A 16,519-nucleotide genomic window follows, 5' to 3' on the forward strand; every position below is an offset into this window, starting at 1 on the left:
CTATTTTTAATACAATCGGTAATACATATTTTGAAATGGTTTTCAAACAGCTAACCATTATAAAAGAAGATTTTTTCTGTTCGCCACAATTGTCAGTTTTCAAATAGACATTTGTAATATAAAAAATTATAACATATTGATTAAAATGTTGTGAAGAATTACTTCATATTTCATCAATCGATTTTAATAAAATTTAAAAACAATCAAGTTATTTAACAAAAGATATTAACCAATGTTTTCGTACTAATGTATTACATTAGTATAAAGTTGTATTATATTAGTTCAATAACATATCAAGTCATACACAGAGAAGATAAACGAATTATGATTATCATATATTTATAACACCATGAAAGAAAGTAAAAAAGGTACTACTGTTAAACCGAAAAAAGTCAATAAATATATCCGATTATTAAAAAATTGCCAATTAAGTTTGGAAACAATGCATTTTATTTAAATTATGTAAACAATTTTATTGATAATCAATATCCCACACAAAACAAGGCCAACCAAAATGCATTTAATTTTTTTTTGTTCAAATCATGTTAATACTTTACCGCAAACCAGTCTATCCCTACAAGTGATCACAGAAATGCAAGAAACAAATATAAACCTCTTAAACAACCAAAGAAACATAAACCATTTACAAATTACGAAAACAACATTAAGTAATATAAGTTTGTACGAGCGTGGAAAGTATTATTTACATATTTAGTGATTTGATTATGATTACATGTTTACAAAATGGCTTATTGTCATTAGATAACTTTAATGAACAATTGTCATTATTTTTAAATAAATATGTTTATGTCTGACTGTCGTGAACCACAAGTAGCCCTTCAAAATAAAAAAGGCCCTCTCCACACCAAAGACTAAAATATTGTGTCAATTAAAACTCTTTAATATAGAAAAGTACAGGAATATTTTTTTTATTATTTTTAAAATATGATATTCAATTAAAAATACACGTGTTTTATTGATTTTATGTACTTATCTATTAAGTTTATATATATGTAATATTTAATCTCGTGTGTGGACACGGCATTATCAAATCTATACATCCACCTCATCTTACTAATTTGCAAGGCAAACCAGCAGGAAAGCGTAGAGTAAATCCAGCAATCAAAATAACATACATCCATCTTAATAACCCGCTCTCACAATTTAAAATTTTATTTCAATGACATCAACACATTACCATGTTGAATATTGTTCATACTATGTGTAGACATTTTTGGTCACATATTTGGCTGACAGACATATCGATTCACATTTTCGCGACGGACAACAGATTATTTTTATTTTTACTATAATAATTAAATTATTTTGTCAAATATTGAAATTAATATCATGTTTATAAAATGCCCGTATTCCATTGCGTCTGTCTGTCAAAATCTCGCCAAAATGTCAACCTTAAGATACATAACTTAACTTTTTCAAAGGTCACTGAATGCTTTAGGGCTAAATTTTTACATTACCCATATCAATTTCAACGAGAGTAAAATTATAAAAGTTTTAATATGTTACACATTCTTTACTTTTTTAACCTTTACGCACTGGTATAAAACCAAAGATACATACATAAAAAATAAAACGTTCTATTTTTGAACTTGCCATTATGGCGCTGAACATGAGAGCGATTTATTACTACAGCATTAGAGAAACTGTATATACAACGTTAACTAGACTCAGTGACTTTGTGGCCGTTTACTGCTTTCCTCCGACTTCGTGACGATGTCTTCGCTTTTGGGCATCGGCCTCTGCTCACCGAACTTCTCTACCGCTTTCTTCATCTCTCTTCGCTTTTGCGCTTCACGAATTATGTCAAATAGACTCTGAAATAATTAACATTTATTTAATTTTAACGCATAATTACTAAAAAAACAAAGAAGAAACATAAAAGTAAAGCCAGTATGTAAAGGCAATTTCCAGTAGGCCTTATGTTACATTATTAAATATTTATAATATATAGTATTAAATAACTTTTATTATAAATAATGATTAATCAAAATTTCATAATTTAGGGCTCCTAGTTAGCATCATTAGACTGTTCCTAGAATATGTGTAAGTTTTTAAATTTATTTTCGTTCATATTATAGTCAATTAGGAAGATGAAGTTGCTGGTTGTGCTGTCTGTGGCAGAAACAACGCGACGCGACAAGAAAAGGACACGAATAGAGTGTTGCAGGCCTTTCAAGGGTTTGGGTTTACAACATATATAAGAATATGGCCGCGAAAACTTGTAGAACAGCAAGGGACAGACAAACATGGCTACAGTAGCCGGAGACCTTTGCTTTAAATATTTTATTTCTTCTGAAATAAAAGTTACTATTATTATATCGTGTCTTCAGAGAGGCAGACCTAATGCCAGATGTGCTGACGAGATCGTGGCTACGGCAGGTCAAGGGTAGCTCCAAGTTGCCAAAGATTTAGTGTCTAATGGAAACCAATCCTTCTTTAAATATGTATGAGATTACCTTTCCCTCTGATTCAGTGGACTTGTCCTGTTCTTTCGCTGCCGCAGCAGCCTTATCCAGCGCCTTCTGAATCTTGCTCTCCACCTCCAGGATCTCCTCTTTGTCGAGCAGTTCAATCAGCTCATTGATTTGTTTCTCCGAGAGATTCACATTTTCGTTGCCTATTATTTCGAGCATCTGGAAATACATTACAATACAAATTTTATCAATAAATAATGTTATACATTCTTAAATATTAAAAATTAAGATTTTTATGTTACAAGTTCTGTGGGAGAATAGTAAAAATTTTATTTATGTATTACAATACTTCTTCATTTTTTACAGTTTTGGTTTTCCATAAACAGCATACAGGTTTTTTATAGGGCCAATGTTATTGGAGACCTCTTCTACTACCCTGTATAATTATAGGACAGGGCATTTACATTTCTTTTTTGATAATTCTTTTTATATATTTTTTTACTGTTCTTTTATTTGTCACATGATGTGACTTTCCTCTTCTTTCATTCTGTAATCCTCTAGCATTCCTCTACATACTAATTTACTTTAATGCATCGCCTCTCTTCTAGCTAACTTATAGGTTTAATCTAGTGTTGCTATACATTGTAACAGCTCTTGACAATAGTAATAAATAATTTTAATTACTAAGTTATGGTTCAGTAATAAATTACTTCATTGGCTATTTTATATGCGCTATTGGGAGCCTCTCGCTCCCCCTATCGTATTTACGGGACAGGACATTAAAAACTTATCTAAAATATGTAATATCCTTAATTTATATAAATATATTTCATATTTTATCACAATTAAACTATTTTTGTTTATTTACTTAATTTTCTATTAGTTGTACTTCACATTAGTGTTTTACTTTTCGTCTTATTCCTTTAATTTTCAGTAATACCTCAGAAATTATGCATTTATACATTACCTTTAATGTTGAATAATTGAATAATATTATCATAAACTGGTAGCTTCATGTTAGGTAAAAATATTTGAACAAAAGCTGTCTATGCATAATTATAAGATACTTGGGATATCTGTGTTGATAGGCTAATTTTTAATGTTTAATCTCCTGACACAACACTTGAGTCTGCTTGAATAAATTAGTAAGATAAAGGTAAAGTAATAGGAAAACGAGACTTTAAATAATTTTTGGTACGACATGTTGTGATGAATTTTAAAAAACGTAAGTGAGACTATGGTCAATTGCTATAATTTTTTTTCTTGTCTTAAATATTCTTATTAAGTTGGAGTGTAGTAAAATTTATCATTATCACAGCGACCTTGACTATATCGTCAGCCCTCCTAGTGGGGGGCCTACCAAAGCGTCTACAATATATATGTTAACATAATTTATAATTATTATATATAATAATATATGTAAGATAATATACCTTTAGCACATCATCGATTTTCAACTGACCATCGAAGTCGTCATCTAGCCTACCCAGGACGTCTTGTATCAACTTGAGTTTAGCCTCGTCGGGAACCTTCTGGAGGCTTTTAATGGAATGCATCAGTTCGTCGATTTGGATCAACTGCTCCTTGGCCTTCTGCGGCTCGGACTTGGTTTGCTCCAGGGTAGTTTTCAGTTCCTTCTCCTTATTCTCAAGCTCCACCAGTGCAGCGTCGAGCTTGCTTATCATGTTGTTTACAGCGCGGTACAGCCTACGCAAAGAAATAAACTTTAGTTATTCCTGCTAGTTCCAATCAGTGCATCTAAGGAACGCAGCAGAAGTATTTAAAAGGTAATCTCAACGAAATGTAAAAACCTAAACATTGACAGATTTTGTGAAAAATAGCAGATGGTGAGCAAAAGATATGAAGAAATAAAGAAGAAAATAAAATAAAACATATTTACTAAATTCTATCCCAAACAGGGCCGTTTAAAAAAATTATTGATGGATTAGACCAGTGAATCCCAAAGTGGTCTATATCGACCCCTAGGGGTTTATGACAAACTGCAAGGGGTCTACGTCAGCGAAAAAAAAATTGGGGGACCATGAAATGAAAATGGGGGTCCACGATAGTGGATCTCAACACATACACTGATAGTACCTATTTACTTGCATCATACTATCTTATAATATCAAAATATTTACATTATTTTTAAAAGTACTTATGAAGTAAAAAAAATATTATATATGTTTATAAAATTGTGTAAGTTGTAGGATGCTGGTATTCGCTTTGTGGTCGCAATACATTTTGAACTTGTAAAAACCTGAGACCCAACACGGAAAAACATGGCAAGGGGTCTACGACACAAAAAAGTTTGGGCAACTTTGCTTTTTGCTTAGACAGATGGATTTATTCAAAATGACGTCGATTTATTCGTTCAACTGTCAAACGTTTGAATTGAATTTGTGCTACACATTTTTGGATTGCATCACATTTTTGCTTTTGTAAAACTTTAAATTGTATTCAAAATATTTTTAAGAAACATCACATATTTACTATCATGTACATATTGTAAAAATGACCGGAAAAACGATTTAACATTTTATCTGTCCTGACATTTATTTTACGTCACCAAAATAAAAGAAATAAAGTGACCACTAAATTATACAAACAATACATGTATTTACATATATAGTGTGAGTAAAACATTAATGTTGACGTATAAAGTCGTGTGACTCGTGTCCGGGTTTTAAAGATAAAACATACATTAACTCGAGGAAAAGTAAAAAAAACATTTTAATAAAAAATTGATAGCACTTTTCGCTAATTGATGACTGCTTATTTTCTATTTCATGTTATTATATTCGTATAATGTTAGACATTAGACTGGTGATGTAGTTATAATTAATAGATATAAAAAAAATTAACGTAATATTTACAAACAAACTTTACAGTGTACTTAATATTTGTTTTATTTACAAAGATGATAAAATAATATTTAGTTCCGTGGATTATTATTTTATTTTTTTAGTTCGTTGAAGTGTGTGTTTCTTAAATGACTTGTTATTTTTTGCTACAAATTAAATTTGTTAATAAAACTTTATCATATTTCAACCTATTACTAAAAAATGTTCTGGCAAATTTTATAAATAAAGGAGTGCAACACTTTTTTTAATATGCCTTTTATGCATTCCTGCAAGCCCTCCCCAATTTCGGGTGTAATTTCAGAAAAATCCTTCTCGACAAACCTCTACCCGACAAAAGGAATATTCTTTCTAAATTTCAAGTCTGAGTAGTAATCTCTAACAAATATCTAAATGCTATTATGTGAAATTTTTCATGAATCGATAAAACAAAATGCATAAAAATTTAAGCGTCATTGTAATATGGAAAGTTACTTAAACATTAATGTGTTTCTTTCCATAACAATCGACAATAAAAGTCAATAGTAAGTGCGCCGGCATACTAATATAGAATTAATAAGACGCTCATTCAAGGTCACCACATGTAGCCGACCTTCTAACGTCTTGAGACTAACCGTAGATTAAAATATATTTACAATTATGTAACAGTATAACCAAGTATGTAACTTATTCTCAACGAATTTTATAAAGGTTATTGATTATAGGCGTAAAAGGCATAAGAGTGATTGCAAAACTCATTTACTGTCAATTAATATATGGTACATCTTATTCGAAAATCAATGTTTTCAAAAATAATAAATAGTGTAATATGTAAAAAACTGAAAAAACGAATTTAGATAATTCAATAGAAAAAAATAAGTACACTGATCCCCCGATTTACACGGTACTTGCTTTAAACATTTTCGCTTTTACACGGTTTTGCAAATAAGTTTTTTTTTCTTTTAATAACCGATTTTATTACCATCTCTCATAATGAAAATATTTCTGCTTCAAACATCGAATAACTTCGAGTGATGAAAGTGAATTCGAACCTTCGATTCCGAAAAAAAGAATAAGAGTAATTTCTGACAGTGATAAAGGATAATAAAACACGTTTGTTTTTATTTTTAGTCTTCTGTAATATATCTAATATATTAAATATTTTAACTTTTCAATGCATTTTATTTTTATTTCTGTGTACACCGAAAAATATTGAAAAAAATCACAACTGTTAAATACCAAAATTATGTATTTTCTGCAAGTTTTTCGATTTACACGGTTTTGACTTGAAAATTTTAAATTTTCGATTTACACGTTTTTCTCAGTAACGTAACGTATCTACCGTGTAAATTGGGGGATATGTGTAAATGTGATATTTCTCACAGTAATCATTTTATATAGCTTGATATTTCCAGTAGCTTCAAAGTTTTTGGTTGGGTTATAGATCCTTTAAAGCTTTTGTAGCTTTAACTAATCACCATGTTAATAAAACTCAAATAACAGAAAAATATACATTCAGCACTATATATACATAAAAATAACATTCAGCACTTTATATTAACACATCTATATAAAAAGAGCCAATTCACATAATACGGACATACAAAATACATGTATGTGAAAAGAACTTTCAAAATAGATGTGAAAATAAATAGATGTACAAAAAAGTGTTAATAAATAATAAATATTTAAATAACATTATTTTTATGGACATAAAAATATGACATAATGTTTAATTAGAACAAATAATATACATACACATAAGTCTATGTATTTCATCCACATGTTTATTACAAACTGTGTCCAAGAATAAGGACTACAATAAATTTATTCCAACATACCTTCTTGCTCCCTTAGTAAGTTTGATGTCGGCCTGTTTTGTCTTCACAATCTCTTGCATCTCTTTGACATCCTCGCTGTAGTCCAAGAGTTCTGACTTCAGCCCCTGAATACTTTCCTTTTCAAGTAGCAGAGACTTCTTCTGTTCAGCTGAAATTATCAAAATTTTGTTTTGATAAGCATGGAATAAATTAACTAATTTAAGGTTCATCATCATCATAATACGTCCACTGTTGGGCATAGGCTAAAATGTCTAATAGAACAAAATGCAACAATACCATCATTACTGATTGTCACAGTCTAAATTTGTAAGACTTGTTTAATGTGTATATTTTATGGTTTAATTACAAATGATTTTTTTTTATACAGTTCCTACTTCCTGTGGAGATTTTATAGTCCTAAAGAACCTTTAGACTTGAAAATTTTTGATCACATAGAATAGTTAATATAAAAAATACTCTACTTATTCACAGTGAAACTGATTTATACAATATTTTTTATATTGAAAAACACCCTAACAGTATTTCAGGCTAAAATAAGAGATGAATTTTCTAAATTAAATGTTTATGAACAACTATATAAATTGCAACAGGTACAAAAAACTATTTTATACAGAATGATTGGTGGTATAAAGGGTTTAAAGATGTAAATGTACAGCTCAATTATTAGCAAAAACTTTTATCGAGAATGATATAGAGAATAAAGTGATCTCTCTGAAATATGCTATATTTTTTTTCTTTTGAAATATATTAGACCAATTAGTTCTTGCAGTACAAAGTCTATAAGAATTAACATTGATATGTAACAGTTTTTATTTCAAAAACATTCTCAAAACTTACTTTATTATAAACTTTGTTATTTTTTAATACTTTTGTGTTCGGAACATTAATCGACAGCAAATGAGAATTACATTCACCGCATTAACATTTTTACACTAATAACCAATCATATTGTATTTTTTTGTTATTTGCTACATTTGATCTTTGGAAAATCTAAAAGTTAAATAGCTATACTCTTAATGTTAAAATTATACAGCAATCATCATATAATGATAAAAACATTCATGCATATAAATTAAAGCAAAAAGCAATATAAGACAGGTACAACACATAAAAGTCGTATGTTGTAAACAAAAAATAAATGCCCACGCAGTCTTAACTAATCTATAAATAAAAGTGACGAAAATACGGGATGTTCAAAAGAATAACCTTTGTCAGTTATTTCTAGTTGAAATGTCTCAAAATGAAGTTTTCTAATGACTATCACACTCATGGCACTTATCCAAAGAAATATTTTGGGTAATGACAGTATATGCCGTTTTATATAATTTTATACTCTTAGCAGTTTCATCTAACGGGTAGGCTCTGCATCATGTGGACTGCTCACATAGTCAAAGGTGAGGGAAGTCACTGGATGCTGGCAATGCTGGCACCTTGACGGTCTTCAGAGAGAGCTGCCTCTTGCAGTGCTTGTTTAGCGCCTAACATTATGATGTAGTAGTTTTAATATTAATTACATTTATAATATAATGGTCTTCTTCATTTAACTTTTTACATCCAATTGACATTATTGATTTTAAAATGTTTTCATAAATGATGTCTTTAATGAATGATAATGATAATTTAAAAAATGATAATGATAAACCCTTCAACTTTAGCATTAAAATTTATGATCAATGGTATGTTAAACATTTTGTGGTACCTTTACAGATATAAAACCAAGAGACCAGAAGAAATATAAAATTTTTCTTACCTAATTTCTCCAAAGCATCCTCTATTACTTCTAAGTCTTTGCCAGATAAACCTTCATCAGATTTTGGCTTGGGTGCATCTACTGCTATTACTGGTGCAGGGTCAACCGAAACAGTTTCAGCTTCTACGTCAATAACCGGTGCTTTATCCTTAAGCACTTCCTTTTCTCTCTTCTTAGCTTCAAGGATCTCCTTCTCTCTCTCTGCTTCTTGTAACTCTTTCATCTCCTCCTTAATCTTCTGTTCTTCTAATTTAATAGCTTCTGCTTTAGTCTACATGAAAATAATAAAAGTGTGTAAAATTTTTGGCTGCACTCTTTTGTTGTTGTTTGGATATAAAATACAACAATTTTAAAGGATATTTTAGCTTAAAAATTGTCTAAATTGAAAGTTAAAACCTAAAGGTTTATGCATTCAGGTAAGCAACTCCTGTTTTGTAATAATAAAACTGTCATACTGTCTTTCTAAATGCAAGTTTAAATTAGACATTTTACTTGCAGTCCAATTTCATTTAGTTTAAATTTTAGTTTGCTAGTAATTTAGGGAAAATTACATGGATGTTTATCTATATATGTATATGCCACCGGAAGCTATATAGACTGGATTCAGAGACTTGAAATTTGGTAGAAATATTTCTTTCAATAAATAGAGGTAAGGTAGCTTAAAACTCAACAAAAGATGGTTTAACATATTCTTTAAAAAAAAATGCTTCTTCTCAAACTACAGCTCTATAGGTATAAAACTTAGCCACAATATTCTTTGGTGCATGTTAATAATTACTGAGAATGGATTTCATATAAATTTTATAAATGCTTACCTTAAAGTCAACTTTTCCTTCTTTTTCACCAATAGCAGCTTTAGTTTGTGTTGCAACTTGTTCAGGTAATGCAGAAATCGTCGCCTTAAGTTTGTATGTTGTAGGCACATGTTCTGGTACCATGAGAGCTCGAGACAGTAGAAGCAGAGATGGAGGTACTTTTTCATTTAAAGACAAGTCAAGCCAGTTTCTTAGCTCTTTCCGTAATCTTTCCTCAGACACACCATAAGCTCTCATACCCCTTGCCCTACATGCTTGCTGTAACTCATTGAAGTTCAAGCTATCAACACCCTCTTTGGCAATCATTTTATCATCTGCTGCTAGAGACCGTAACTTCATTTTAAGGTTAAACCGTAACATAGCACTTGTTCCTATTGTAGAAACATTTAAAACCTTGCACAGTGCAACCAAATGTGGCCTTTGTAATGAGTCCAATGTAATTTCATCTTCAAAAAGTTTTGAAAATTTCATTATTTCTTCACTTGTTGCAACATCATCTGATGTACGAATTTTGTTGAAGAAACTTGAAAACTCTTTAGCAAGTTCCGAATGCCTGTTACTAGCCTGTGGTGCCATTTGGTCTAAGGTTTCTTGGAAGAATTTAGCCATCTCCAGTTTTACTTTTAAGTGTTGTTTTAGCTTAGCTTCTCTCTGACTCCTACTTTCAAATGTTGATGGCAACATGTTAGGGAATAGCTTAATAAATATTGGCAATGCAAACTCCAAAAATGGTACAACTATAAACACAATAAATGGTACCATCCTGAATAGGTCTCCAATAGTAGTTACTAGTAGTCTGTGTTCACGCCGTGTAAGTGATTTTCCTTTCAATATCTGAAATAACAACGACATTGATATTCTCACTTCTATGAAGAGAAGTCTAAACCCATGGTAGTAATGCCTGAGTTCATCCATTATGCGCTCTTTTAAACTTTTCTTAACTATCTCTTTCTTGGGCAGTTTCTCTTTTTCTTCAATACCTTTCTTTATTGTCACAACTGTTGCTTCAACTTTAGACGAAGGCTTAAGTGGTTCTTTCTCAAAACATTGACTTGTAACAGATAAAAATCTGACATAAGGTGGATAGCCAATGACTTGTGAGTTAAGAGGCTTTTGAGTAACATCATGCATCAACCGTAGTGGGTGAGTTGTGTAATATGACAATGACCTTGAAAGTGTAATATATGGAATATTTTGATACTGTTTGCTGTCCCATATTAGACCTAGAAAGAAGGAAAAAAATAATATAACAGCGGCAATTGTTTTTATTATGAAATAAACAAATGTTTTGAAATATATAAGCACTACAAAATATTTCTAATACAATTTATTTTTATCACTGGAAAGTTTTTATACATCGGTAAGATTTTGTAGTTTTGATAGTTCTATAACAAAACATTAAACTAAACATTATTGTACAATTCAGCATTTTTATCCCATATCTTAATTCAGGACAAATGATACTTGATGTTAAATAATAATAATAATTTATTATTTTCTAAAGATAAAGAAAACCATTTCCTGGTTCCTCAATATCAGTAAAGTCATAGGATAATCAATCAAGTAGGTAGTTTTTGTTATAATTATTAGGTTATCCTAATAAAATGTTAAATATGGTCTGGAGATTATGTAATTATACTTACTCGATCTTTTCAGACACCGATAGTGATTTAAAATTATCCTGTTCATTTTGAACTTTTATTTGTCTTAAAAAAATGAACTCTATATAAAATTAAAAACAAATTCAACTTTATGCACCATGACAGTCCAGATGAAACACAGATAACAATATAATCAATGTTACTATGTATAGATAATACATTAAAATGAAGGTCGTTAATTACTTGTCCTTAAATATGTTAAGGACTGTACACAAATTTATAAACCATTACGCTTTTCGGTATAACAAAATTACTTTTAAAAAGTTAAATACGTAATATTGCATGAGATTAAGATGATGGCTAAAATTAAATTAATAATATTTTAGTTTTTTTTTAAGAAGACTAGTAAAAATATTACTTTAACAAATATAAAAATTTTAAAGTATTATTAATTGTTTGCTTTACAACCGTCGGTTATAAAATCGAATCCCAACAGATATACATGCAGACAGTGCAAATGTGACTCAAAGAAATTCCATTATTTATATAGAGTAGCAAATCTATAGTATTGACTTCAAAATACCTGTCAAACTATGAGTATTTTTTGTCAATATTTACTATCAAATATTAATTACTTTAAGCATATAACAAGGCGGTCATATTCTAATAGTAAGTGTTTCTTGTTTGTTAAATAAATATTGGTCGATGAGTAAAGTTGGATTTGAAATTTAGGTTACTATGAAAGCACATTAATTCTTAAGTATTTACGGGAAATTTCCAAAGCTCAAGCTTAAGCTCAAGTTTTGAAAACTTCCAGTTATCTAAATAATGTAGACGGGTCTCAGAAATTGAATCAATAGCGTTTCGAGCAATAAATTGACCCTATGTTATAACCTAAGATTTTAATATTCATTATCAATTAAATACTTTACAGGTATGTCACAGCAGGAAATAGCAAAGAGGATAGTATGGGTTGATTTAGAAATGACCGGTTTGGAAATAGAAAAGGATCACATTCTCGAAATAGCATGTCTTGTGACTAATGCAGATCTTGATATCGTTGCAACTGGACCAAACCTCATTATACATCAGCCTGATGAAATATTAAACAGAATGAATACGTGGTGTGTTGCTCAACACGGTGAGGTATACTTGATAATTATCGATATATTTTAATGACAGCAAAGTAATTTGTGTTAAGGTTTTTGATGTAATTGATTTTTGGGTTATTTTATGTTATAAACAGCTATTTATACCTTTTATAGAAATTAGTGTCAAAATATTTAAAATTTTGAAATACAGGACAATATCTGGTTCATCAAAAAATTTTCTGCATCAAAATTTATTCAACTTTTTTAAAACTCACCTCTATTTTAGAAGAAAAAAAACCATTAAAAACTAATTAATCTTATTTATGTAACATTGTTACAAGAAATTATTAAGCACTATTTTTAGTTAAATTTGCTTTATATTAATATTATAATTTGTAGATGGCTGCTTCTAATTTGCTTCAATTAATTAATTTAAATATAACTTGTTTTAAATCCAGATTTATTTAAGAACAAAGCCTAAAATACTACTAATGAAATCAAATTACAAAATACAGAGATTATCTCTCAGAAAAAGATATGTAAAATTTTGTTTTTTTTTTCAATAAAAATTCCTGCTTTTACATTTTTCTAGATTTTGGAGAGCAATATTATACTGGTAATTTACAATAAACAAATTAAAGTCAAATCTTAATAAGTAGACAATATTGGCTAGCAGCTAATCAAAAATAACTGAATTATTTATGTATTGGTTCACAGAGTGGACTAACGGAGGCTAGTCGCTGCTCCTCCATAACTGTTCAGGAAGCAGAAAACCAAGTTCTTAAGTTTGTGAGTCAGCATGTCTATGAAAACAGGAGCCCTCTCGCTGGCAACAGTGTCTACATGGATAGACTCTTCATTAGAAAGTTCATGCCTAAACTCGATTCATATTTACACTACAGAATAATTGATGTTAGTACTATAAAAGAACTAGGTAAGCGGTGGTTTCAAAAAGATTACTCTAAAATGCCACAGAAAAAGTTTCAACACCGATGTATGAGTGACATCCTGGAGAGTGTAGCTGAATTAAAATATTATAGGGAGAATATATTTAAAAAGTAAAAGTTCTGATGATAAAAATTTTTTTAATCAAAGTTGTAATTGATTTGAAGAAGTAGTTAGATTTGTTGGTTATTAGCAGCTCTGAGTAATTTCATACTGTCAATAGCTCATAATAATCACCATTGTTTCAGCCATAGTCCACTACTCAACAGGCTTCCCCCATAGATTTCCACAATGACCAATTGAAAGCAGTCTGCTTTCAGTTTTTTCCTACAACCCTAAGATCATAAGCACACCTTGATGGTGGACATCCTTTTCTGCAGATGCTTCATGGTCTCCACATCAGAACCGTTGTGCATAATTACTGAACAACAAAAGATAAATAAGACATATTCAATACAGCGACAATTCTTTATCGTGATTATATTGACCAAGTGATATTTTTTTTAAAAAATAACTGTATGGATGTTTTAATTACTCTATAGAATGTATGAGTAAAGAATTTTTGACTATCCTGCTTATCTCACATGTCCCACCATAAGTTTTAGATTGTCTTTCCACTTCATTTATTAGCAATCTCTGCAGTGCTTACTATCTCCGGGGTCAAATAGTCAAATATGACTGCGCCATTTGTTTCAGATTATGTGTCCCTTCCATCTCCACTTCTGTTGGTCAATACTAGCGAGTATATTGGTAGGTTGAGTTTTTTCCCTGATTTTGCACCTCCTTACTTGTTTCATTATTCCTGTGATGCATCTCTAAATAGTTCTCCAGTAGTCTTCCAATTTCTCTCTGTGGTTCATGTTAAGGGACCCTTTTGCAGTCATCTGTAAAAACAGGGAGTTTATATGAAAGTTTTCCTTATCATTGATGTGTTCAGCTCTTTGGATTTCATTATCATTTTCAATGACCAGTATAACCTTTTTCCTTATATTATTTGGCCTAGATAAATGTTGTCTTAAACACATTTGAGTGTTTTGTCTTTTTTTGGTTTGTTTCATATGGAGGCCTTCAGTTTTGTTTTTTTTGTTTACTGAGTATCATTTGTTCCAAGAGTGAAAGATTTTCTTCAAAAAGTGACATTTAAACTATGTCATCTGTAAATAACAGATGTTTTAATTTTCCACCTTGAATGTTAAGGCCTAATTTCTTTGGTGGTTCTATTCTTAAGGAGCTCTTGCCATATGGTGGATTGTGTATCGATGTATCTGTGAAGGCTTTTGGATTAGATCTAAATCCATTTATTATTTTTATCTTTCTTAAACACTTTTCTAATAAGAATTCTTTGAGTGAGAGAGATGTTCGTCTACATGTTTGTGCATTGCTCTGGTTAGGATCTTTATGTGGTGTTTGTTTTACTTCTCCATTTCTTCCTTAATATTAGACCAGAGTTGGTCATTAGCTTGTACATGTTTATTATTTTTGGTCGGTTATGGTGAAGCTAGGTTGTGATAAATTTATGGCCCCAAACAGTTGTTAACACTCATCACATTCATGTTCATGTTCAAAAAGAATAAAACTGATTATAAATTTATGAAATTTATTAAATTGTACTACAGACATTCATAATTCTAACTGGTTTGGATGGTTAGTAAGATGTTGTTGGGAGGAGTTAGCCATTGCTCTAATTTCTTTGACTGGTTCCATGTTAAGGCTTGTGTGGATTTCACACTTGGTTATGTACCGTCTGATAATAGAGATATTAAAACTGGTGAACTCACCAGGGCTGAATCCCATACATCCATCCATACTGACTTCAGTAACATTAAATATAATAATCACTTATTGTCTGTAGACAGCTTGTTTCATTATGAGTAGAATGTTTTTTTTATCATGTGTTTATTATCAATTTTATACCAGGAAATTACTTATTACATTTTTTATTTTGAGCTATTCTATTATAAGTGTTATAACAACTGTTGTAATGTAAACTTTTTTGGTGTCGCTAAACATTTTTAACAGTTACCACAACTTTGATTAAATAAAATAAGTATTAAAACTTATAATGAAGTTTTATTATTGTACCTCGAAACTGTTAACTATAATATTATATATATATATATATATATATATATATACATATATATATATATATATATATATATATATATATATAGGGGTTGTGGATATGGTATTTCCAAGATAACGCACAGAACTATCAATACCTAAATTTTGACTGCAACAAATCTTTAAGTCATTTCTAATAAACGGATTCCTATTTTGTAACAAAATTTTGCAAATCATTGAATTTAAAACACATTAAAAATAAATTGTCTAAAAAGGGATATTATTTAATAAACGTATTTATTTAAATGACAAGAATGAATAAGAGGCGCAAGGGCAAAAGGCAGTGAAGTCACTTGATTATTTTATTTTCATTTAAGCTGTCTGATAGAATATGTATGTACATTAATATTAATCCTTATTGTTAAACTTTTATAAAATATATGTTGTTGTGGAGTTTCTTCCCTCTTCTTCACAACTTTAACGTCTAGCAGAGTAATCAAAACTAAAATGAAATTAAAAAAAGTTAGTTTAGTCAGAAACAATCATTAAATCCTGTTAAAAGTTGAATATAATAAATGAATTTTATCTTAATCTTTTATTTAACTAAAATCACCAGATGTCGTTAGCATTGTTCTCACAGATCTACTTAACGTAATAAAAGATGGTTCTGTAATAGTAATTTGTTAATGACTTTTTTAAATAGTCCGAATTCATTAAAAATTAATAAAACTGGTATGAAATTAAATTGAAAAAGACGAACTAATGAACTATAAAAAATAATACCATAAAAGTATGTCAATGTATTATTTTAAATTGTAAGTCTTATGTTTAACAACGACGCTACTAGATGGCGGTAGTTTGCAGGTAAACGCTTTCAAGCGAGAACATTGAGAAGTATGCGTCGGTTTTTTAATGCTTATCCTTATTATTTTTGCTATCTTTTATAAAAGATATGCTTTTCTCTGGTTTATTTTGAAATATTCGACCTCCTTTCGTTCACAAAAACACTTGAATTGTGCATCTCAAACTTTCATTAATTCAGCTGATGGACGCTAATTGCAAGGCATAGACTGCCCCCAAAGAACGCCACGATGTCTTGCTCTGCTTGCACCCAAGGACTTTTCGGAACTTAACTAT

At 30.0% G+C, this 16,519-nt stretch overlaps 2 protein-coding genes across 3 annotated transcripts; one reads left to right on the plus strand and one right to left on the minus strand.

Moving 5' to 3' along the window:
• Nucleotides 1-31: 31 nt before the first annotated feature.
• On the minus strand, nucleotides 32-11,439 carry LOC137918428 (mitochondrial proton/calcium exchanger protein-like). The gene is made up of 7 exons (XM_068761230.1): nucleotides 11,325-11,439; nucleotides 9,682-10,904; nucleotides 8,867-9,137; nucleotides 7,117-7,264; nucleotides 3,869-4,142; nucleotides 2,478-2,654; nucleotides 32-1,835 (listed from the first exon to the last, which is right to left on the minus strand). The coding sequence occupies exons 1-7, from the start codon at nucleotides 11,368-11,370 to the stop codon at nucleotides 1,689-1,691; spliced, it is 2,286 nt and encodes a 761-aa protein (XP_068617331.1). The 5' UTR covers nucleotides 11,371-11,439; the 3' UTR covers nucleotides 32-1,688.
• Nucleotides 11,440-11,860: 421 nt separating this feature from the next.
• Nucleotides 11,861-15,288, plus strand: LOC137933760 (oligoribonuclease, mitochondrial). Of its 2 annotated transcripts, none has more exons than XM_068777799.1 (3): nucleotides 11,861-11,951; nucleotides 12,217-12,428; nucleotides 13,091-15,288. In XM_068777799.1, the coding sequence occupies exons 1-3, from the start codon at nucleotides 11,876-11,878 to the stop codon at nucleotides 13,433-13,435; spliced, it is 633 nt and encodes a 210-aa protein (XP_068633900.1). In that variant the 5' UTR covers nucleotides 11,861-11,875; the 3' UTR covers nucleotides 13,436-15,288. The 2 variants fall into 2 exon arrangements, with proteins under 2 accessions (XP_068633900.1, XP_068633901.1); XM_068777800.1 differs by lacking the exon at nucleotides 11,861-11,951 and adding an exon at nucleotides 11,979-12,014.
• Nucleotides 15,289-16,519: the final 1,231 nt, after the last annotated feature.

This window comes from Battus philenor, unplaced genomic scaffold (genome assembly GCF_028537555.1).
Source record: "Battus philenor isolate CCGP_79_NKW_IND1 unplaced genomic scaffold, ilBatPhil1.0.hap1 SCAF_14, whole genome shotgun sequence".
In the NCBI taxonomy this organism is placed as follows: Eukaryota; Metazoa; Arthropoda; class Insecta; order Lepidoptera; family Papilionidae; genus Battus; species Battus philenor.